Below are 25,504 nucleotides of genomic sequence, written 5' to 3' on the forward strand. Positions count from 1 at the left end.
AGCAACTTGCAGTGTGTGTGTGAAATACATTTCTGATAATCTGAATGACTGTTAGCTCATAATTTCCTCGAGACCAGGAGGGGTCGGCACTCAGTGTGCTCCAGCCATAAATGCGCATCAAACTTTCAATCACATTTTTACTTCAGATATACTTTTCTCAAAAAACAATTATTCCTGCATTTTTCTAGCGATATGGAATGTGACTTTGTCCCTGGCGGACAGCTGATTTTACCACAAGGCTGTTTTTTTTGGCGTTCATGTCAAAAGAGACCTGTTTTCAGTCAATTTCTCATCACAGTAGTTGTCTCGCGAAGCTGTTAGGTGATGCTTTGCTGTCATGCTTTGCTCGATTTTTACAATTGTAATGCTGTTCTTACACTGTTCAAGTGGAGTCGGGGCATAAAGTCCTACATAAAAATGATTTTATTCTGTGTCCCATCATTTATGAGCAGGCCACGTTTAAGCTTGTTGTAGACCTACACAATACAAGGATAAGAAACTATCCAGCTTTACTTACCAATTTGGCGTCAGCCTACTTTCTTCCAAATAATCCAGCCACGTAATTATTCATTGACTGATATTAGTTGCACAGTTTGATCCTCCTAAAGTTCCTCCTAAAAACAGCTCAGTGCCATAGGCGCCGACTCCAGGCCTCAGGGCTCGAGCAGCCATGGAAAAAAAACATGTTATCGGCCGATTAATTAGCTATCAGCTTTTTCCTGCTCCAAACTATTGTTATAATATCAGCCAGTAAAAATCCACTATCAGTTGACCTGTAATCACAATATTAAATTACATGTAAATTGAGTTTTATCCATTTCCCCACACACAGAACCAGTGTTGCCAACTTAACGACTTTGTCGCTATATTTAGCGACTTTTCAGACCCCTCTAGCGACTCTTTTTCAAAAAAGCGACTAGCGACAAATCTAGCGACTTTTTCTGATGTTATTGAAGACTTCTGGAGACTCTGTCGTGAGAGCACGTTTCATTCTTTTTCTTCTCAACGAGCCGCGGATGCTGCCATGGGCCCTTCCCTCGCCCTAAAGTACTCACAGACAGCCCAGTCTTCCCTCCCAGCAGCAGTCAGAGCAGGAGATGTTAACCCCTCCATGACCAGACTGCAAGTGAATTGCGCATACGCAGAACTGCCGCTGGCTGATCCCGACCTGGTTTACAGTCAGGGTGGGGTGTAAATGTAAAATTTTCTTTGTCTAATATAAATCACAGAAAGAAGGTTCATTTGTAGTTCTAAACATATTCAGGGTGTTTTTTTTACTCAGTTTTTGTCTCTCCCACGACATTATTCCTCTTTCCTACAGCAGCCATTACGATTACATGCGTATGGACAATTATGCAAATTAGGCAGTGACATCATTTGGCGACTTCTAGTGACTTTTAGGACAGCCAATAGCTACTTTTCTTACTGAGGAGTTGGCAACAGTACACAAAATGAGTAACACAACTAACTTAACTGTCAAACTATCTTTCTCAGTTTTACATTCAACATTATCATTCCATGTTTTGACTGTGACATCCCATAATAATAACAGAATAACAGAATAAAACTCCAAACTTGAGAGGAAGGCAGATTATTATTTTTATGATGATCTAAATCTAGTTTGAAGAAATGATCATGACGTAAGATGATTCCATCTGTACATATGCTCATGTATTTATGAGCATGATCCAATGAGTTCTTTACATTGCGTGTGTATCCATGTTTTGCCTTGGCTCCCTGAGGCTCTCTCATTAGCTCCGTGTTGAATCAGCTGAGAGCTGCTGCGCACACTGGAGGAAGGGACATGTGAGAGCTGGTGTGAAACATCCCGCTCTCCCGCTCTTTTCACACAACATGGGAAATGTAGTCCTTTCATACTAGTCGCCGTGCTCTCAGCCGAGGGTGGGGCTCATAGGTCTGGCTTTAATAGTAATCTGTCTCACTTTAGTCGAGGCATGTGAGCAGACGGTGGACTGAGATGTCAAACTTTTCCTGGATTAGAGTTGTCATTTGTTATGAAATCCTATCCAGTGGAAATAGGAGTTGTATAACTTTTCTTGTTTTAATGCTTGTGTAGACTTTTCTGTGAATGTCCCAAGTTTCACCTTAAGTCCTCTTGTGATTATTGCCAGTGCAGAGGATTTTGTCTAAGCAGCTCTGAAAATTTAGAGATTTAGCTGGTGCCTTTAGGGGCCTTGCTTTGCTTTTTGTAATCTTAAAAAGCTCCTGCCTGCATAGAAATCCTTTGACATGAAGGATTTCGCTTGGTAATTCTGGCACAGCATAAATGTTGGGTTACCAGGTGTATATATTTCATATATGGAGGTTATTGAATGACTGATATAGTGTTCAAAATAAATGGATATTGGCTTACATGTGAGCTATGAGGTATTTGCCCTGTTATTGGAAAGTCATTGTGGATTTATCCACTTTTCCATTAAACCTGGATAGTATACGACTTAAACTAGCTAATAGCGAAAATATTCATGTCACAATGCTTTGATTTGGTTTATTAGGGCTTATGTCTCTTATTGTTTGCTTGATTGTTTGTGGAGTGAAGCCATAACTGTAGAAATCAACACTGTTTACATTCCTTCAGTGTCAAAACAGCGGAATCTCCCAGAAAGTCAGTCTCTCCACAAAATAATGGATACCAGACCCCGCTGCCTCTGCCAGCGTCGAGCCCTTCATGCCTGCAACTTCTCTCCATTCTTTACATGCAGTGACAGTGATTCGATGCATTAGACAATTACATAGAGAGAATCAGAGGGTGTGGATCTGATTAGCTGTAACCAGCATGTTTACTTTACCAATATTAATAGACAATCAAGGTAACTGCTTTAAATTAGTGGCACATTATTTGCTCCATATTTTTGAAAAAAAGGCAGAGGACAGAATTGATTGCAACATGCGATGTGCTCTCAGGGGTCTTGTGTCTTTGTTCAGCTGTTATGCCTTTACAAGCTGGATGGGAGGAGCGCTGCATTGTCCTCATATAACCTGCACCGAAACAATAAAAACACCATTAGTCCGCTTTAGCACTGGAGAAACAAAAGAAACCAAATCTCTTTGATATCAATCAGAGCTACTAAAAACTGAAAATAAATGCTGAACGAGGGATGTGCTCTTCAACTCTCGTCCAACCGTTCAGGCTTGAGGAAAGCCTATAATTTAAATAGGGTTTTTCGGTTGGCGGACAAAATAATAGGTTTCTCAGTAATCTAAGTAATGAGGCATGAGCTGTGCATTTTTGTGGCAAAATGCCTGTCAGTTATTTGAGAAAAGGGGACCGAGACGAATGTAAAAGATCTTTTGTTGTTGGCAAATCAAATCTACAACACAAGCAAACACGAATGTTGTGAGGAATAAAGAGGGGATTTACCAACATATTTGAATTTGGTGGTTTCCTGCATTTAGAAGGTTGCCAGTCAGCAGCTGACTTTCAGATCTTAGATATTGGTCTTGAATGCAACAGTAGCTTTAACAAAATGGTCAGCAGGGATCACACAGTATATGCAACATGTAGATTAAAACATGCAAAACCATCATGACCCTTTTTTAAATGATGTCACAATGCAGCGCTGAGGTAGCAGGATTATTGGGTTGGATTGCCATTTTGTTTTCACTACATTATTCCACCACATCACTATCATGTTAGCAGTTTTCTGGGGTTATTAGCTGTAGTAGTGGGTAGTAATCATTACAAGCAGCTGTGCTTTGCACTCATATAACATAGTTAGGGGCCGTACACATGCCACGTATTCACCCGCCTGGAAAATGCGAGGTCGGGTGCTGGGTGCTACGTTTGTGTCTTTTTTGAGCCAGCTTTCAAGAGTGAGTTGGCAGCTTGCGTCTGAGTCTGCTAAGCAACCTTAAGTGCAGAGCTGATCTTCCTCCAGGCGTTGTTTATAAGTCTGTGGGCCTATTGTCCATGGGACAGATGTAAAGTTCTGGGTAGCCCTGCACCAAAATGATCAACTTCTCTATATTTATAACAGACTGATATTTACGGAAGAAGGGAAAGATATCTGTCAGCTGTGATTGGTTGTTCCTCGTCACATGCCATGCAATATGTGCGCTGCTGCGTTCCAAAAGTTGAACTTATCTTGTGGCACAGCCGTCGCACCCTGAGAAATTTGTGTTGGGGAGTGTGTGCCTGCCACAACAGCGTTGCTTTGGCGTTTGAGCATGCCTGCACTCAGCATGTGTACGGCCCCTTAGACTCAGGATTGCCAGTTAAAAAAAGACTCAGTGTTTCCCACAGAATTACAGTCAGTGCGTGGGGGTAACTGATGACAAGTTGCTGAGTGGATAATTGATCAGTCAATCCAATCAGACCAGATTGGCGGATGAGAGGAGCAGCTGTCTGTGAGTGAAAGCAAAATTTCAACTCTGAAGTGTACTGAAGGTTAGGTTTCACTGCGCCTGGTGCTGCTCTGTCTGTGGAGCAAATAATAACCGAGTGGTGTATATTAATATATATTCCAACTGTGCTCGTAATGCACGGTCCAGGCCCAAAAATAGAAAATCAAAACGTGGCAGCTCACCACAAATAAATGTATGTGTGGGAAACCCTGAAAATGGATGCAGCAGACCCAGAAATATTGTCTTTTTTCATTCCACACATTCTGTTCTCTTGTCAAAACCTGTTGCCTACATTACCCACAATGCAACTCAACCCTTTAGCAGTTCAGTCAAGACTCAAGTGTGTAATGCTTCTAGCAGCTGATGTAGCCTCGAGCTGCTAGTCTCAAGCAGAGATGGGCTGCAAAGGTCCGGTAACCTCCCTTTGTTGTAACCCCTTTTACATTTTCTTCTTGTAGTCTTCAGCTTCAATGCTTGATATTTGTCATGTGACTCAAAGAAATACCCTCATTTAAGAGTTGTTGTAACTCATCTTACAACAGTGTGTGTGTAGCTGTGATGATGTCATTCGTGCTTTTTCACCATTCTCTTACTCACAATGATGACATCCGCATTCTTAATCCCACCTACAAAGCTCAGTTTTTTTCCAGCCAGGAAAATGGTCATTAATGAACACAAGACAAGTTTCTCTGCTCTAAGAAGCTCTCCAAGTATCTGCAAATGCCTTTAAAAGCTGTTGCCTTGTGGCAAATTAAAGGCAGAATTCAAGTCAAAAATTTTGTCATTCATGTATTTTTCAAAACCTGAACCACTACTTTTTTAACCTATAGCACAGGGCAGGTTTAGAATAGGTGGGGAATGGTATGAGACTCTCGGCCTCCATGTTGTAATATATCCCAGAGCTCGTAGGACACCCTGCTGCTCCCCTCCTGTCTCTGCTCTGGGTTCTCCCACGGCCGGTTTACGCACCACACATGTGCCAACAGGATGTTTTGCTCTCAGCACATGGCTCATGTTTTCACTCACGTTCTATATCAGATTCCTTTCAGCTCACTGCGCTCACATGCCAAAAATTCCATTGGCAGTTGTTTGTGTTGATCTTTGTAACAAGGTTAAAACAAAATTCATTGTATTTCATACGTATTTTCTTTTTTTAACCGTCTCGTGAATCATGTTATGTGACTGTGTTGTTTGACTGTGACATCAGAGTTTTGACCTCTTATCTAACACTGCTGATGTAGTTCCTTCAGCAAACAAAGTGTTATAGTTTGTGTGCTGTTTTAAGTCATCAGTTGGCTTCAAAGGCTGACTGGAGTAAAGAGGAAAAAGCTGATATTTCATATGTGCACATGTCTGACTGTAAAGCATCTCCCTCTGAGGCTGATGTTAGACGCGCAAAAACCAGTAATGCATATTTTTATGTGTTCTGGAGAAGAGGAAGTTGCATGTAATTCTTTGCAGTTCAGTTTTTGGATAAATAACATAACATTTAAAAATGCATCAGGCACTTTGTGGATGCAGCTGAAATGGAATTTGAATGCAGTTTGGCAGCATTAGTGAACTACTATTGAAATATAGATATCAAGCCAGTGCTACCTGCACACACCTGCCCAATTAGTGATGTCTGTTGTGTAATTACTGGCACCAATTGTTGTACTTTCTCGCCATAATATAACATAATCACATCCGGCAACTAACAATTGTTTGGTCTACAGTATCCTCCTGAGACCCTGTGACCTCACAGGGCATCACATTTTGGGTTTACTTGACCTTATGCATAATTCTACTTAAGTTAAACCTGTTGTCCTCGACCCTTTTTTGTGCCATCTAGTGGTAGTAAGAGCACAATACACTAATCCATGTAAAAACAAGATGGCAGCCATCTCTGCCAAGTCAGTCTGCAGCCAATCCCGACACAAAAGTGGACAAGGTCCAAAACCTGATCACATTTTATGACTAAAACTTGTTTATTTATGATTAATAATGTTTGTAGTTTGATATGGCAAAAATATTGAACAATTTTAGCAACAGTAACAAGATAAGACGCTGTTAATTAGGAAGTACTCTTTGAAAACTCGTTTGAGGACAATGGGGCTGTAACATTGTAGACGATGTTTAGTTTTTTATACTTATTGGGTCCTACTGATCCCAAATAGCTAGGAGAAATTAAAAATGCATACCAAACAAAAGTTCAGGTCTCAGGAGGATATGCTAGAAAATGGTGAAAAATCTGTGTTTCCTGAAGTCCAAGATGACGTCCTCAGATGTCTTGTTTGGTCCACAACCCAAAGATATTCAGTTTACTGTCACAGAGGAGTAAAGAAATCACAAATTATTCATGTTCAAGAAGCTGGAATCAGAGAATTTTTTACTTTTTCTTATTAAAAAAAAAAGCTCAGATCAATTATTTAATTCCAAAATTAGATGGTGATTAATTAAATAGACAACCAATCAGTTAATTCATTTATTGTTGGAATTATAGTCACATCTGTCTCTTTGATTGACGGCATCCCCACAACTCTGGCAGACATACAGCAAAGGCTGTTTGCCTTTTTCTTTCTTAGTAAATGTTTTCTCTGAGAACAAAAATAGACCTCTGTTACATTTCCAGTAAGTTTGCTATTCAGTGACAGTTCAACTGAAACATATAATTTGGATATACTGTATGATCATAAGAAACCAAAGTTCAGAATCATCACTGACTAAAGTATTTTGACATGTTTGTAAGTAGCATTGTAATTTGCACACTATGTTTTATATCTGTCTCATTAATTTGCTACTGACAGACACTGTACCTTGGGATTTACCTTTTGTTTGCTGATAAAAAATAATACCACAGAGAAAAAGAGCAGCTTGCCTGCTCTACGAGACATATAGGGAAAAAAACAGTCCATTGGATGTTGCTGCACTTCTTTTGTTTGTCTTAGTTCTTACAGGAAACGCTTGAAGTAACATCGTCTTTCATAAACTTGGATGACTTCAGGCCACCTAAGAACTGAGCGCTTCAGTTGGAGCTGTTCTTAGTCATTCTACCTCAAAGCTGGATCTTATCTAAACTAAATATTGGTTGTAAACACTTGTACCTACTATCATAGAGATTAACTAAATATATTTGCTTGTGTAAATACAGCACAGATTGTCCAGGGCCATAATTAAGGTGGACTTTTTTTTGATTTTATATATATATATATACAGTACAGGCCAAAAGTTTGGACACACCTTCTCATTCAATGCGTTTTCTTTATTTTCATGACTATTTACATTGTAGATTCTCACTGAAGGCATCAAAACTATGAATGAACACATGTGGAGTTATGTACTTAACAAAAAAAGGTGAAATAGCTGAAAACATGTTTTATATTCTAGTTTCTTCAAAATAGCCACCCTTTGCTCTGATTACTGCTTTGCACACTCTTGGCATTCTCTCCATGAGCTTCAAGAGGTAGTCACCTGAAATGGTTTTCCAACAGTCTTGAAGGAGTTCCCAGAGGTGTTTAGCACTTGTTGGCCCCTTTGCCTTCACTCTGCGGTCCAGCTCACCCCAAACCATCTCGATTGGGTTCAGGTCCAGTGACTGTGGAGGCCAGGTCATCTGCCGCAGCACTCCATCACTCTCCTTCTTGGTCAAATAGCCCTTACACAGCCTGGAGGTGTGTTTGGGGTCATTGTCCTGTTGAAAAATAAATGATCGTCCAACTAAACGCAAACCGGATGGGATGGCATGTCGCTGCAGGATGCTGTGGTAGCCATGTTGGTTCAGTGTGCCTTCAATTTTGAATAAATCCCCAACAGTGTCACCAGCAAAACACCCCCACACCATCACATCTCCTCCTCCATGCTTCACAGTGGGAACCAGGCATGTGGAATCCATCCGTTCACCTTTTCTGCGTCTCACAAAGACACGGCGGTTGGAACCAAAGATCTCAAATTTGGACTCATCAGACCAAAGCACAGATTTCCACTGGTCTAATGTCCATTCCTTGTGTTTCTTGGCCCAAACAAATCTCTTCTGCTTGTTGCCTCTCCTTAGCAGTGGTTTCCTAGCAGCTATTTGACCATGAAGGCCTGATTTGTGCAGTCTCCTCTTAACAGTTGTTCTAGAGATGGGTCTGCTGCTAGAACTCTGTGTGGCATTCATCTGGTCTCTGATCTGAGCTGCTGTTAACTTGTGATTTCTGAGGCTGGTGACTCGGATGAACTTATCCTCAGAAGCAGAGGTGACTCTTGGTCTTCCTTTCCTGGGTCGGTCCTCATGTGTGCCAGTTTCGTTGTAGCGCTTGATGGTTTTTGCGACTCCACTTGGGGACACATTTAAAGTTTTTGCAATTTTCCGGACTGACTGACCTTCATTTTTTAAAGTAATGATGGCCACTGGTTTTTCTTTAGTTAGCTGATTGGTTCTTGCCATAATATGAATTTTAACAGTTGTCCAATAGGGCTGTCGGCTGTGTATTAACCTGACTTGTGCACAACACAACTGATGGTCCCAACCCCATTGATAAAGCAAGAAATTCCACTAATTAACCCTGATAAGGCACACCTGTGAAGTGGAAACCATTTCAGGTGACTACCTCTTGAAGCTCATGGAGAGAATGCCAAGAGTGTGCAAAGCAGTAATCAGAGCAAAGGGTGGCTATTTTGAAGAAACTAGAATATAAAACATGTTTTCAGTTATTTCACCTTTTTTTGTTAAGTACATAACTCCACATGTGTTCATTCATAGTTTTGATGCCTTCAGTGAGAATCTACAATGTAAATAGTCATGAAAATAAAGAAAACGCATTGAATGAGAAGGTGTATCCAAACTTTTGGCCTGTACTGTATATACATATATATATATATATATATATATATATATATATATATATATATATATATAAAATTATTTGTCCTGTAAACATCTGGATAATGACAAGTGCCTGTCCACTTCCTATACCTCCAATACCATCCATTAATTTTTAACCACATAACTGAAGTCAGTTCGCGGAGGCAGCAGGCTGAGCAAAGTATTTCAGACGTCCCTCGCCCCAGCAACACTTTTCAGCTCCTCCTGAGGGACCCCAAGGCGTTCCCAGACCAGATGAGATATGTAATCCCTCCGGCGTGTTCTGGGTCTGCCCCGGGGCCTCCTACCAGTGGGACGTGCCCTGAACACCTCTAACAGGAGGCACCCAGGAGGCATCCTGATCAGATGCCCGAACCACCTCAACTGACCCCTTTCGAAGCGAAGGAGCAGTGGCTCTACTCCGAGCTCCTTCTGGATGTCCAAGCTCCTCACCCTATCTCTAAGGCTGAGCACAGTCACCCCACAGAGGCAGCTCATTTCGGCCGCTTGTATCCGCGACCTCATTGTTTCGGTCATTACCCGGAGTTAGTGACCATAGGTGAGGGTTGAGACGTAGATGGACCAGTAAATCGAAAGCTTTGCCCTCTGGCTCAGCTCTCTCTTCACCACGACCGTCTGGCACAGCACCCGCATCACTCGTCTTAAAAATGATAAAGTATTATCTGACAAGCCAAAGAACGTTTTCATTTACCATCATGTAATATAAAGTAAAGCAAACAAGTGTTTGAGTTTTGGAGGCTGTGACCAACAAGTATTTGGTATTTGGTATTTTATCAGGTTCTTTTACAACCAGTCAATGCTCAAAATTATAAATTAATTTTCTTTGAACAACAAAATGAAGAATCGTTTCAGCTGCATTAGAGTGTGTCCGATTCAGCCCCCGTCAGTTTTTACGCCAAGCTGCATGCCATTTCTTCACTATTTATCATCCCCAGCATTTGGCTGTACGCCGAGTGCGTCACTGTGAGCATCATTTACTAAAAAATTACTGTAACTTAAACAAACATCTGAGGTACTCAAAGCAGCTGAAGATGCATCAAACATTGCTTTGTTATTTTCCATCTGTGACACTTCCCATCTGCAGATGTTACTCTTCAGTGAGAGTCACTGCAGTTGGAACTTTCTTTGGATAACTGTGTTTCTGAAGCATGTATCATGATTGAAACATTGGCATAATTGGATGGGTCATAGTTCAATTGATTGGCAGTCTCTATCATCGGACATTGTCTTGTTTTAGTTGAGACAATAAAGTCATGTAAGGTGATAGTTGGTGGTCAAAGTATCTCATTTCTGCAACCCTTTAATGAAAAAAGACTCTGACGTATTGTTACCCTTCATTGGCCAACAGTTTATATTCTGCATCCTCTTCAGATTTCCTTTTATTGTTATTCTGTTGGGAATGATGAGCCAACGAGCAGCCAGTATTCATCTGTTATCTGTGTAATGGGGTGGTGAGCATCTGATGTAAACAAATCTCATCTGAAATCGACTTACTGTTTGAGCCAAGGCAGACCAGTCTCCCTGTCTTCATAAACTGTGGTCTGCATTTGTTTACTGGGCAGCCTGTGTAAGTACAAGCATGTGTTAAATGCTCATGATGTAGGCTTTACTGCATCGCCGAAGGCTGTGATATCGGGTCTGGTGGAAAATGTGTTCAGTGAGAGAGTTTTCATTTTCTGTTTGAGCTCTGAAATGTGGTGTTGATGGGTGAAAACATAACAATGCCTTTCACACCCAGGTTTCACATCATGTGGTACTGTGTTCACTGCAGGCAGTATATACTTTCAAGAGCAACAGATTTGATGTGTTTCAAGATACTTTTACAGCCATGAAATATTTTCAGTCTGGGGGAGATAACTTTACCATTTAGGAAAATAAAAGTACTGATAAGGAGATTCTTGTTTCCCTGTTCCAAAACATCCCTTTTTTAAACTAATATTTGCTAATATATGTTCACAGTACATAAAAATAATCTACTTTTTAGTTTTCTAATCACCATATGGTTGCAAAAGAAGATCTTTTTAAGTAAAGGGCCGCAGCTACCAACTATTTGTTAGACAAATGGTCATCATACCAGTTTTCCGTAGGTTGTTCTGTAGTGATTATCACGTTCGCCCAAGTTGGAAGCTGGGCGGCAGTAGCTCAGTCCATAGGGACTTGGGTGGGGCACTGAAGGTTGTCAGTTCATATCAGTTCATATGGAGCGTGGACTCATAGCTGGAGAGGTGCCAGTTTGCTTCCTGGGCACTCCCGAGGTGTCCTGAGCAAGGCACCAAACCCCAACTGCTCGGGGTGCCTGTCCATGGGCAGCACTGTCACTTTGACATCTCTCCATTTGATGCATGTATAGGTCCTGTTTGTGCATGTGTGTGTTTTCTGGGACCGTGTGTATATAGCAATTACACCTCAGGGATTAATTAAGTGTATATTCCTCTTCTGCTGGTTCCCTGAAGCCCAAGGAGACTTTTTAAAGAAGCATTTCACTGCTAGAAAGATGGTCTTGCTGTAGTCAGCTGTCTATGCAGTTGAAAGACACACAGATGTTTGAAATTGGTGGCACATAACCAGAGAAAACAGAGAAAAAGGGCTGTGGCATTTGTTTTAGCTCAAGAGATAGAAAACCTACAACTACCAGAATGCACTGCACTGCACTGGACCAATAAAGTGCTCCCCCTAGTGGGTGACGTAATGCAGCTTGGCTGTATTGATACAGGAAACAATATGGTGGCAGGCTTGTAACAAGTAATCTAGAGTTAATGGTAAGCTACAGTGGGTTTCTCAGAAAACATTGGAGGTGGGAAATGGACACCACAGTAACAGAATCTCTTCATATTTGATTAGCACTGCGTAGTTTTACTGTTTGATCTCAGTATTGAAAGACTCCATCTTTACAGTACAGGACACTGGATACTGTTCACAAATTCTTGTATTACAGCCAAACAGTGCAGTAAAACATGTTTAGAATAGAATAGGATATATCTTTATTGTACACCATGGATGGAAATTTGTCTTTGGCTTACCAAAAGACAGCATTGTTAAAGGCAGAGAAATAGTCAGTAAAACAAACATACAAAGTCATTACAAAACACTTAACATATGAACTCAGATCATTGTCTATGGTTTAAAACTCATCAATCACATTGTTGAGTTAAGAATACTGATGGCACTTGGCATGAAGGACTTCCTAAATACATTTTTGGTCACCAGAGGGACTCTTAAGCGCCTCCCGGAGCTCAGGATCTCAAACTGGCTGAAGAGAGGATGGGAGCTGTCTTCCAAGATACTCCTCGCTTTCTTACTCGACCTTTCTGTAAAGAGTTGGGTCAAGGGCTTTTGTGGCTTGCCAGCTATTTTACTTACCATTGTCACAATCCTAAAAAGTTTATTCTTGGATGTACAGTTAAAGTGACAGTGCTAGACAGGAAGGTGAGACATTACATTCTCAACCATAGTTTGGTACACTAATTCTAAAATCTGCTTACTCACACCAATACCAATATCTTCCTAAGAAGATAAAGTCACTGTGAGAATTTCTTGAAAATATACTCAGTATTTCCAAAGAAGCTCACACAGGAGTCCAGAACCCAAGGTATTTAAAATTTTCCAGAGTTTCAACACTTTGGCTGTTAAGTGAAACTGGCTCTGTCTTCAGATCTTGTTTCGTGTGAATAATCAATTCTTTAGTCTTGTTCACATTAATTTCTAACTTGCTGATGTGACACCATGTTTGATAGTCCTTGGTGTGGACCAGGTAGGCAGCTTCACCTGATGGATCTGTTTGCTGCAAAAGACAGACTAAGACCATGTCATCAGCTTATTTAAACAATTTAAAATATTTGCTATTGATCATAAATTCATTCATTAACAGAGAGAATAGCACAGTAGAAAGAACACATCCTTGTGGGCAGCCTGTGCTATTGTTTCTGAAGACATTTTAGGAGAGAGATAGGCAAAAATCTTGGTTTATATTTGATCAGCACTGCCTGGTTTTACCATTTGATTTTCATTTTCAGATCTTACAGCTTCTGTACTCTTTGTGTCCGTGGTGACAGGCATGTGAAAGCGTGGAAGTACTATCTGTAGTTCAAGCAACAGTCATGTGTCAGCTAGAGATGAGCAGGAAGATCTGGGTGCTGGTAAGATGAGGGGAAGTTTACCATATTTAATTTACACATACTACCCACATTATTATGAGACAAAGCCGCTTGAAAATCAGCGTATCCCATAAGTGCTTTAAGAGCCTTTTTTGTGAGTTATTTTGGGGTATAAGTTAGATAAGTTAAAATAGCAACATAATTTAGCTCAGTCAGGAACACTCAAAGAAAACTTTATTTCCATTTGCAGTATTATATTTGGCGGTAAGGGTCTGCTCTGTGGCCTCTCTGCCTTTCCTCAGGCCTACGCAGAAAGCCTCTTCCACATGCCTACATGGAAAGCCTAAGGCAGACAGAGCAGCAGTAAAGACCCCTCGGGAACAGAACAGAACCAGCATCAATGATAAACAGAAATGAGATTGATAAGTCAGACACAGCATGAAAAGGAGGAGCTGGGGTGGAGGCAGGTTGCAAAGCCGCTTGCAGAGGAAGCAGCAACAGTAGGCAGACCAGAGCAGTTTAAATAGAGCGCCCTTGCCATCAATCAGCTGCTCCATCAGTTGATTGGCTGTTTGAGATCAGCTGATGTAGCTGGGATGTGAGCTGAGCTTGACATCGTGTCCATTTGTTTTCATATCCAAACATCATAATAAATCTATCGCTGTTTTGGGCCCAGTCGTTTTGCTTAGGACCCAAGAAAGTGCGGTGTCGAGTAGGAAGTTGTACAAGCGGGTCTCCACAGGCCAAACAGGCATGTTTTGAACTGGCCCTGCACGAAAAATACTGAATTTCCCCTCACATAAGACAAAGAGAATTAGCATGTCCTAACAATTGCCAAGTTGGAACCTGAGGATTTTTTTCCGTTTTCGCTTTAGGAACAACTTACAGTTAATCAGTTATAAAAATAGTTCCTGATTCAGTTTCCTGTGGATTGATTGGCTGATCATACTCAGCCAACACTAATGTGCTACATCCAGGAATTAAAAACTCCTAAATCTGTTTTAATTGAGCAACTATTCATTCTGAAACAAAAGCGTTGTCTTCTGCACATGAAACAAAACCGGACTTTGGTTTTCTTTTAATCATAACATGGTTCTTGAGGCCAGCGTTTACGCCTGAACTGTATAACCCGCATTGACTCTGCTGCTGCTCCTGACCCAGATTTGCACAGACAGCAACAGATTCACGAACGCTGGCTGTAATGCATCATTAAACCTTCCCTGTGCTCCCAAATGACAGAGGAACATGAGATTTCTCCTTGGAGAGTAGATATGTATTTTGCATCAACAGAGCGGCCACAGTTCGAAGGACTTGCAGATGTGTTGGAGTGACTACAGGCTCCATTTGATTTGGTGGTTGGCCTTCTGTCTCTGTCCAGCTTACTGTATCAGCTGAGGGGGTTCTTGGCGTTTTTCACCTGAAAATTACTTTAAAACCCCAGGGCTCCCCTAAGTGCTCATTTTGTTTACAGGTGCTTTTGGACAGTCAGGTTTTCATATACTGAAGTCGCCCAGGGTTGAGGTGTACAGTATGCCGCCGGGTGAATTTCAAAACTGTGAAAGCCTTTTTAAGAAGTGCAAAGCAGACGCCAGTTGACCCAAGTGTGGTATGAAATACTCCATTAACGGCTACTGTAAAATGCCCAAATATTTCCACTGTATCCATCAATTTGTTACACGGAAGCTGTAGCCAATCTCCAGGATTATAGAAAATTACTTGGAACATTTTCTTCCATTCCTCCATATGAGCAGAATCATCGGCCGTGCCAAACACAATATCCAAAGAAATAGAGATCCACCATAAACACAGCTCTGAGTGAAGATACCGTAACATTTCAGGAAGACTGGATAATCTCTGAGTGATTTGGCTGTTTTAAGGTTACCTTGTATGCAAGGAAAAAAACTGATCTTGCTCTGTGTGGTTTTATGAATTTATTTTTCTCTTTCTCTGTCTCACTCTAGCTGCCACAGAGGGGAGAGTCAACGGTGGAGAGGATTTCTTTCAGAAGGTGAGTGTGTAGTCTGCTCTTGGATAGTGTTCGCTTTGTCTCTGGGTTGCGTTCAAGTCCGCCGAGCAGCACTTCTCTCTTGGCTAAGGGAGCAGATGTCAGGTGCTCCTCCAGTCGCTTGCAATTACATATCAAAACAAACAAAAACAACGGAACGACATTGACGTTGAATCGCCCCGGGTCTCTGATCCTATAACACAGCTGACACAACACTGCAGGCCTTTCTCACTTACATAATATACCATAATACAGCAGATCATCTCCGCAGTTTAAAATCAGGGAGAGGTTAAACGCAGGTCTGCTCCAGCCAGCTCTGCCTCACTGACTTTTCTTTGTCACTGATTTAATTAGTTAATGCTCTGAAGCTTCGTTAGATCCAATAAAACAAGGATTTGCCTCGGTGATCTTAAATAGTCCTGAATGTTTTTTTTCTTAATCACAACGTGCTCACATTGTGTCACTGGTGCTCACTGAGCAGTCAAGTGTGTGACCCTTTGTGGTGCTCAAGAGTCACTGCAGAGTTTAAACACTCAGGTTTATTAATTAATGGTCTTTTTATACAAGCTCCGACTACAAGGATTAGTTCTTAAAGTACATGCTCTATTAAAGCCTCCGAATGAAATCGGCTCTGAACATTTATTAGTGATGGTGCAGTGAGTTTCCTTTTTATTTCTACAGTTAATCCTGACCTGCACTGGATGATATAAACGATTTATAATACTGATCATGTGGAAAAATGTCCCTAATGAGACAACTATAAACTTTGATATGCTGTCGTTACCAGTGGTGGGGTCATTAATCAAAAAAAGTATGTGTTACTTATTACACTTTACTTTGCATAAAGTAATGCTTTACTGAATTACTCCTTGTAGAAAGTAATTGTTACACTACTTAATGCATTACTCAACAACATCACCTTGGATGCATTATATATTGCATATAATATATATATATATGCATTATGTCATACAACATTAAACCTTACATACACGTATCAGCAGAAAAAACAAGGCTCAGGAGAGTCAAGATGGCTTTAATTATTTACCAGTCACAAAATACTTAAAAGTTAATTGAAATACATATTTCAACTACAAGTACCAGAAAAACTGCCCATCTCTGATCACCGCTTTGCATGGAGGCTCCACACACAAACTGAGGAAAAATGATTGGTCAAAAAATTAAAATTTTTGCCAATGAGATTTTGTATGGTTAGTTTGATGTTCAGGTCAAGATTTATATATTTACGTAGTTAGTTATTACTTTGACTTAGTTGATAAGTTAATCTATGACACTTGTCCAGTTTTTCTGTGGAATGAAGGGGAGATATCAGCTGATAAATCTTACACAGCTTTATGAGGAGAGGCTCATGTCAAGGGCTCAGTCCGTCGTGTCCGACTCTCTGCATCCTTTACATGAGTTTCAGCTGCTTCCTTCTTTCGGGGCGGAGGTTTATCCTTCCAAAATACTCTACCTATAGGTACAGATATTCCTTTGTCCCATCGGTCTTGGTGTTCTGTATGTGAGCTGTATTGTCATATCGTTTTGTTATGTCTCCCTTTACTGACTACAAACCAATTTGCCCTACGGCAACATTAAAGTTTTACCTTACCTTACCTTAAATCAGCTATCGGCTTTCTCCTGTTACCAAACTATCATTATTAAATCAAACTGTAAAGATCCAATATTGGTCAGCCTCTAATAAAAACTATATAAAAGAGGCTGGCCTTCCTAACAACACTACGTTACGTTACTCCTCTTCATCCCCTATGGGACATAAGGCTTCAATGAGCTCTCTCCTTTGTATCCCCTAGTTTTCTGATTAAGTGTTGTTAGGAAGAAGGAAGAAGTCAAGTCTTCCTAACAACACTTATTACAAAAATGAGAAGTGCATGATAACATTGGCACGTTATCGATAGCTGCCATTGTTGGCTTTAAAATGAACTGTCAGAACAGTGGTTCCCAACTGGTGGGTCACAATCCAAATGTGGGTTTTGGGTCCATTCTGAATGGACCACAAGTCACTTGCGAATGTGTCAAGCTTGTAAAAAACAACCTTTATTTTGAGGTACAGTGATTTCTGGCACAGAGCTTTTATTCTGAAGTGCCATTTCCTGCTGTAGAGTGATAGCTGCTTAACAGAGACAGCAAACCAGCTTGATGACACGGCCAAACTCAAGTATGACGCTGAATACATTAAATTGTGTGGACCTTGAAGTAATGACAAGGATCTAGACCCTGTGGCTAGACCAGGTGGGAACCACTGCCTTAAGCTTTAAATTCTCTTGTATTTAGAATTGTAACAGTTCTAAAGCAGCGGTTATATCTCATGAGAGGGAGTTTCTCAAAATGTTTTTCAGACAACCTGTTCCTCCTTGGAGTCAGCACAAGACTTACCAGGCTCAGGAGCCTCTCCATCAGACAGCATCGCTGTTATCGGCACATTTGATGATTTGTTTCTATATGCCCAATATGCAAATAATTGAAGAATGTATGTAAGTCAAGTGACAACATAAATGTTTGATTAGTAGAGCTGCAAAAGTTAATCGATCACCATCAATTAGTTTGTTATTTTTAAAAATCATCGATTAAGAAAAGCACAAGTTAAAACACTATTCTAAACCATTATATGACAGTCTTTTATGAAAACATGTAAATATTCACATTGCAAAGATTGATAACAGACACAGATGTTTGTTTATTTTTGTATGTTTTTCAATTCTCAGTCATATTTCAGGTTCTGCATCAAGAAAATACAAACAAATTCAAAGCTTTAGACAGTGGTTCCCAACTGGTCCAGCCACGGGGTCCAGATTTCACCTCCATCATAAGTTTAAGGTCCAAACAGTTGAATACATTCAGCGGCATACATGAGTTTGGCCATGTCTGCAAGCTAGTCTGCTGTCTCTCTAAAGTAACTGTCCATTAGTCGCTCACTCTACAGCAGGAAACAGCACTTCAAAATAAAAGCTCTGTGCCTGGAAATTCACTGTACTTCAAAATAAAGTGTTGTTTTTACAAACTTGACACGATTGCGTGTCACTTGTGATCCATTCAGAGTCAACCTGCCACCCACTATTGGACCACGACCCACCACTTGGGAACCACTAGCTTAAGAGAATCTTTCAGCTCAACAGATGTAGTAACGAAAATATGTAGAGTAAAAGGTTTTGCCCTTTTGCCCAACTCTAATCCTGACACAGTTGATTTCTATTTGTGCAGCATCATTATGAGGGAAAGCAGCAATTAACATTAGCTGATAGATTGACTGTGTTTATGAACTGGCAAACAAATTACCTTGATCTGCTCCGTTTGTTTAATTTGGACCTCAAGTGTTTGAGTGAGTGTGTGTGCGTGTGTGTGTGTATCGAAATGAATCAAGACAAGACTAATCGCATGGCACCGAAAACGAAAGCAATCACTAGCTAACTGCTAATTGAATTTTGACAGCCAGTATCTCATTATGTGGTTCTCTTTAAGTATCTCAAGTGGATTCATTCTTGTTTAAAATCCAGTTTCCTGAATATGTTCAGCTCCCTCCGTAGTATGTTAATGGGCTGTAATGAAATAACTGATGGACAGCGGTTTGTTTGAGCATTCCGCTTTTGTCTATTTTCCGTATTTGGTTTTGGAGGTTAGGAAGCTGAGTTAAATGTCAGAGAAGGAGGCAATTTAACTTTCCCTGCAGCAGTTTTCAAAAACCCAAGTAATTCAAACCAGGCGCCTTAAGATTCTCCCTCTTTGGAATCTTAACAAGGACTTCAGATATGCTGTAGATGCGTCTCCGCCTCTTTTGGTCTGGGTACTACTGTGATGTTTAGGATCCCCAGTGTAGGTGTCTGCTTCACTCTACAAAGCTTTTTGACAAAGTACGGCTGCTGGTGTATTGACTTTTTAAGTCTCTGGCTTCAATTCTGTCACAGCCTCTTCAAAGAAACAGTGGTTTCTAGAGGTTAAATTGTCAATTAGAAATTAGTGTGCAGCTGTTTGGGTTGGCACGCTGGCGAAGAGCAGCGAAGGAGGAGTGCTAAAGTCATGTTTTTATTGTAGAATTTCCATTTGGATAACTCTGTACGGTTTCCCCTCTGATAGCGTGATCACCATACATGCCCAATTAAAGCCAGGAAAATAAACAGAGTGCGACTCTGGAATGGTATTGTTGAAAGAAAATGGATGAGGTGTGTGAAATACCTTGAAGTTGATGAAAATGGAAACTCTTAGCTGGGCTGCTTCCTCACCCATCCAACACACCCATCTACCACACACACTAATAAAGTACATGCGTAGTAACTCTCTCCCTCACGTAAAGTCTTTTTTGACGCACACACTTTTACATATTGGGCTTTGGGAATGAGATTTCCCAGTTGCCTCAGCAGGGAGATTTAGAGTTCAGTCGCTGACGAGAGCAACATAAAATGGTCCGCCCCCGCACTTTCTCCACAGGCCCGGTGGCTGTGGTTGATCAAACCCTCTTACTCACTGTCTGCTGGACTTCCTTTGAGTTCAGAGCAACATTTTGTGTTAAAGTGCAAACAGTCCACCCTCTTCATGTAGTCAATGTAAAAGTAAAGAGCACAGCAGACAAAGTGGGACCACAGGAGGGTGCCACAGCTGGGAAATTAGCCTTGTGGAAGTCCCTGCAGCTCACATGGGGGACTCTCGCCAGCTTCATGTCCGTGTTTCTTTTCAGTCTTTGTTTTGGTCTCCTATCTTTGCCTCATGTTTCCCTCCTGCTGTTACTTCATCTTTCCATTTCATGAAACCACTAGTGTGTCATGGTTATCAGTTTGGTATAACAGGGGGATTTTTCCTGCAAATGAATTGCTTGGAGTGTGTGTCAGTGAAACAGTTCATCAGACTCTTGTGCTGTAAAAGTTTTGGACTGAGAACTGTCGGAGTGTCACATCATGGCACCGACCACTAAGCTGTTTGGAGAGCTGTGCAGAAGTTGAGCCGTGGAACAGCAGACAGCTGAGGAGCTGGGCTGGTTGGGGCGATAACCGTGCACCACAGAAGAGCTTGGAGTGGATTTGAGTTGAGAGATGCCTTTGAACCCCTTGCAAGTTCATCCCTGATCCCCCTTCCATTGCTCCTTCCCAGGAGTTGTGGCTCTGTAAATAATGCCAGGCGTGATGTTTAAGTGCCAGTGCACTCAGATCTCAGGCCAGGAGTAATTCATTTCATTTGCTTTATAGCACTGAAGCGCTCTGTGCTACGCCGACACATGGAAAATAAAAAACGGAAGACTGTCAAGATGAAATTGGCATGAAATTGTGAGATGTTGAAATAAGTAGGTCAGTATAAGCGCTGTCAAAACATATATCAACAAATGTTTGTGTTTCTCAGGCAGCTTAAAGGTCCGGTGTGGAGGATTTAGGAGGGAATATTGGCAGTAATGGTATATAATATTCATAAGTATGTTTTCATTAGTTTATAATCACCTGAAAAAAAGAATCGCTGTGTTTTGTTTCTTTAGAATGAGCTGTTTAGATCCATGTTGTAACCCTGAACTGACAAACAAGACACTGGCTCTATCATTGTGTTTTCGCATCAGCCACCATAGTTCTCCTACACATTTTGCACACAGGAGAAGTTTAAATTCTGCAATCCGACAGTTAGATGCTACTAAATTCTACACACTAGACCTTTAAATTAGTTTATCATGCTTCATCGCATGAAGGAGATGTAGTCTCTATGCATTTCATCAGTAGCATGTTTTTTGCACAGGTGCCCTTTTGTTAATATGTGTTGCTCTGTAAGCTTGGGGGGTAAGGCTGCCCCCGGCTAAGAATTTTCCCAGTCGACCAATAGTCATCATTTAGAGCCATTAGTCGACTAGTCGCCCTGCATGTCTCCGACATTAAGGTGAAGGTGTGAGAAAGAATAGTATCAGTAACATTGTTAACACTGTGCTACATTACAGAGAAATACAATACTAATACTAATGAACCTTCATTAATATAGACCTATAGAATTTTTTTTTTTTAAGGATATTTTTATGGGCATTTTTGCCTTTAATCGATAGGAAAGCTGAGCATGAAGTGGGGAGAGAGAGGGGGAATGACATGCAGCAAAGGGCCATGGGTTGGAATCAAACCCGGGCCGCTGCAGCAACAGCCTTGTACATGGGGCGCCTGCTCTATCCACTAAGCCATGGGCATGTAGCTACTTCCTTGTTTCACATGATACGTCCTGTTTGTAGTCGACCAATGAAGATGAGTTTACACATCACCTTGGGTTCGTCCTTCACCTTCTCAAAATGATCCCACACTTTGGATTTCCTGCCTGACATGGTATTAACTAGCCTGTGGAATAACAGCAGGTACCAGCCCTGTAAAATGACTCCTGTCTGACGCCACTTCCTGTGTCTGTCCTTTCAAATTAAATTCCCACATGGTCCAGTCATATAGGTTTTGATTTATTTTGACAAGGCACAGTTCCCAGTAGTTTCATGTTAATTTGTTTTTTGTTTTTCTGCGACTAAGACCAATGAAATCTTGCAGACTAATAACCTTTCTGGTTGACTAACATTGGGTTGACTATCAGGGGGCAGCCCTATTGGGCGGTATCTGTTATTTTATACCTTCCTAAAATTTCACCAAGGTATACGCTACGCCTCCGACCAGCGAGTTAGCTAGAGAAGTTCTCTCAGCCTTTTCAATAATAAATGAACAATATAAATTCACAAAATCATAAGTAAGTTTTTACACTTTTCTTTTTAAACAGAGAAATATAACCATACACTTTCTGAATTCAAGTTTCTCTTGAGGTAGACAGGAACAAATAAGTCACCAAAAGTGTCTTGGTTAGACTTTTTAGTCATTTAGTTAGTTTACTGTTCAAACAATCACCAACTCTGTTGCGAGCTGGCTGTTTACAGTCCTGTAATGTTATCCCCACCGCTCCACTCAGAGTTGCCGTGTCTATTAGCTCAGCTGCCTCTTCTACCAGTAGAGACTGACCTCTGGTGGTGTGTGCTGTGCACTAAATACACTGAATCCAGTAGAGAAAAGAGTGCCTGCATTTCTGACGTTACTGAAAATCATGCCCTGGGGATTTCTAAATACCCTGATATACCGTGATGCAGCCCCAGGCCTATTCCTCCATGCCTATGTTAGTATTATTGGATGTAATGGGGCTTTAGCTGCGAGTTAGCACTCAGATTGTTAACATGAACTCAGTTATGACTGTGAGGTCTCGTGGGGATGGTTCAGTCCATGCTGTTCCCTCAGTCAGTCTCTTAACTCTGCCCACACCCGACAACCCCCCTGTGTCCCCCTCCCAAGCACACACACACACATACACACACACACAGTCCAGCTGAATCAACAGCTGCACCATCACAGTGCAGGCCAGGAAACATGCCTCTGCCATGTCGATTGCTGCTATGCTATAGTATAGTACACACATGCAGACGTACACACACAGTCACGTGTGTCGAACACATGTGCTGTCTTTCAGGACATGGCCTTAATAATATCCTGTTTGATTTCACGTAGCGCTCTGAGCACGCACCAGCTGCACACCTCACAGAGCCAATCATCGTGTCAAGGTCGTGCCATGAAAGTGATCAGAAAGTCATTTATGTATTTATTCATTTCAGAAAGGGTGCGGTGGCCGAGAAGAAAGGGTGGAACGGTAAATGTATAGGTAACTTAATTTGTGCAAATATCTTGACCCATTTGAGAGGTATTTGCTAGGCCCTCCATAAAAATAAATACCATCCACCCTTTAAAATGGTGTGTGGTCTGTCAGAAATCAGTCCCATCTGCACGACGCTGCCAAGAACAGCAATGCTGGACAGGAAACAGGTCTCTCTGAACAAGGCCCTTTTAGAGAAAAAGTTGATGAGGCATAGGCCATAAAGTTAGATAATTTTAGGAAAGTATAATTGGAGTCACTTCTGATATGATGGAACTTTTGTCATTTATATCACAGACTTTTAAATTACTGGGTTTCCTACACTGCATGTTCCTACATGGCTGCTAAAAAAGGACTCAAAGGGACGTTTCCATCGTAAATTGGCACTTTTTAATGACATTTTTAGATGTCATCTGCCACTTGAACCCACACTGCCTTTGTAATTTCAACGACCTCTGAGAGGCTGCGGCAGTGTTACATTTCTTTTACGTGTTGTTTTAAATTGAACGCCTCCTTGACGCAATCCAGACACATCTGTCATTGTCACAGGAGACTGAGCCAAAACCCGGGAAAGGTGGAGGCAAAAGTAAAAAGGAATTTCTCCTTATCACTGGGAACAGAATGTCCTTTAATGTTGTTGTGATACAGCCAGCTGTTGGTGTGAGCACATGACTCAAGTTGACGGAGAAAAAGTTTGCACATAGCTACAGGGTATTTGTGATTTATTGTCTTTTAGCAGACGATGGTGGGAGGGTGTCATGTTGTAGATTAGAGTTGCGTGTGCCTGGAGCTAGTGTGAAACCCCGTAACACAGAACTCATCAGATTTTGGTTTCGGGCTTAAATTTAATTGCGTGTAAAACCATTCTGACTGAAGTGACTGATAATATTATTGCAGCACTTGTGATAACAGTGCAGACAGGAGGGATGGGAAGGTTTCCAGTAAGAGGACATTAATGGGTGATCATTAGCATGTGGGATGTTTTCAGCTTAGTCATGTTAAATGGTACCACAAAAGAATTCCTTACAGAAATAGTTGAGCAGGATCATCTGAAAAGAATTCTCCTTTATGTTCATTGCACAAAATGATTCTGAAATTCCTTTTGGTTGTGTGATTCACTTAATAGAAACTGGGAGTAAACGCAGAGCCACAAGTAGGAAAAGTCATCACTGCGAGGGTGTTTCTCTGCCGCTTGATCATAATGATAATGCCCAAAAACCTGAGCCAAGAGAGGGAAGAAAGAATGCAACGAAACATCAATTGCTGTATAAATGTGTTTTGCAATCATTTTACTGGCTTGCAGCAGTCTGTTTTATGAGTTTGTCAGAGGATTGCAGAATCCTCTTTTGCTAAAGATTGGACAAACTCGCCTTTTTGAAGGAAGATTGCATAGAGAGCCCAAAATAAAACTCACATCTTGCTTTGATAAATCAGATAGTGCATAAAGAAGTATTTCACTGCTGGAAAGGTGGTCTTTTTATAAAACTTGGTTGACTACGTACTACTTTTGAAATTGGTGCTACATGACCATGGAAAACAGACAAAAAGGGCTGTGGCATTTGCTTTTGCTCAAGAGGTAGAAAACCTTAAATTACCAGAATGCACTGTGCTGCACTGGACCAATATATGCTCCTGCTGGTGGGTGACATAATGCAGCTTGTCCATTTTGACACAGGAAATAATACAGTGGTTGGCTGGTAACAAACAATTTAGAGTTACAATAAAATGGTAAGCTAAAATCAATTTTGGCAAGAAAAAGGCAACACAGTAAAGCCCTTTTTCCACCAAGCAGTGCAATACGGTTCAGTTCAGTTTGTTTCCACTGTGAAAAGTTGTGGATAGTACCAATGGAACTGCTCTGTACTGTTCCCGTGTGCTAGGTACTCCTTTTGCTGAGGTACCTAGCACACAGATCTGGTACTAAAAGGTGGAGCTGTGAACACTGCAGTCTGTTGATTGGTCAATAGAGGACGGTCACTCAGTTGTGGCTGGTTTTGAGGCTCATGTAACCACTGTTCATATCATGGGGAGTTTTACATACAGTAGTTAACCATAAAATGAAAGGATGTTTTGCTGCCTCTTGCAGCAGCTGGAGTCTGAGAAAAAATAACTTCATTCACTGGGCCGACTGCCGGCAACTTTTAAGGTGTAATGTTACTCAATGCATAAAGTGATGACGTGAATCCATCAGCACACCTTAAATTTCAATATGACAATTTTGACCTTTAGTAATGAGTAGATATAAGCGTTGAAATATATACAGGTTAGTTTCGACCGGATCCTCACTTGGAGAAAAAAAGTGTCGTGGAGTGCCGTTCCTGTGGTCTCCAGCAACACTAACCCCTGAGCTTGCCTGAGAAGGACTGAATGCACAAACCCGCCATTTTTAGATATCCCATCAAGTTCCAAAAATGTCGGCGTGCAGCCTCATTCTGTGCACAATAAACGAGGTGCAGACTGATAAAGTTGGAAATACAGTGAGTGCTGGACGGATCAATAAGCAACAACAACCCCACATGAAAGACTACTGTTTGTGGTGGAAACGCTAAGCGG

At 41.2% G+C, this 25,504-nt stretch overlaps 1 protein-coding gene across 1 annotated transcript in view; it reads left to right on the plus strand.

Moving 5' to 3' along the window:
* bicc1a (BicC family RNA binding protein 1a) overlaps positions 1-25,504 on the plus strand; it is an 89,793-nt gene that overhangs the window by 16,280 nt on the left and 48,009 nt on the right. Inside the window, exon 2 of the mRNA XM_033613643.2 lies at positions 15,267-15,313. Within this exon, the coding sequence (XP_033469534.2) occupies positions 15,267-15,313 (47 nt within the window). The remainder of the gene's footprint in view (positions 1-15,266; positions 15,314-25,504) is intronic.

This window comes from Epinephelus lanceolatus, chromosome 17 (genome assembly GCF_041903045.1).
Source record: "Epinephelus lanceolatus isolate andai-2023 chromosome 17, ASM4190304v1, whole genome shotgun sequence".
In the NCBI taxonomy this organism is placed as follows: Eukaryota; Metazoa; Chordata; class Actinopteri; order Perciformes; family Serranidae; genus Epinephelus; species Epinephelus lanceolatus.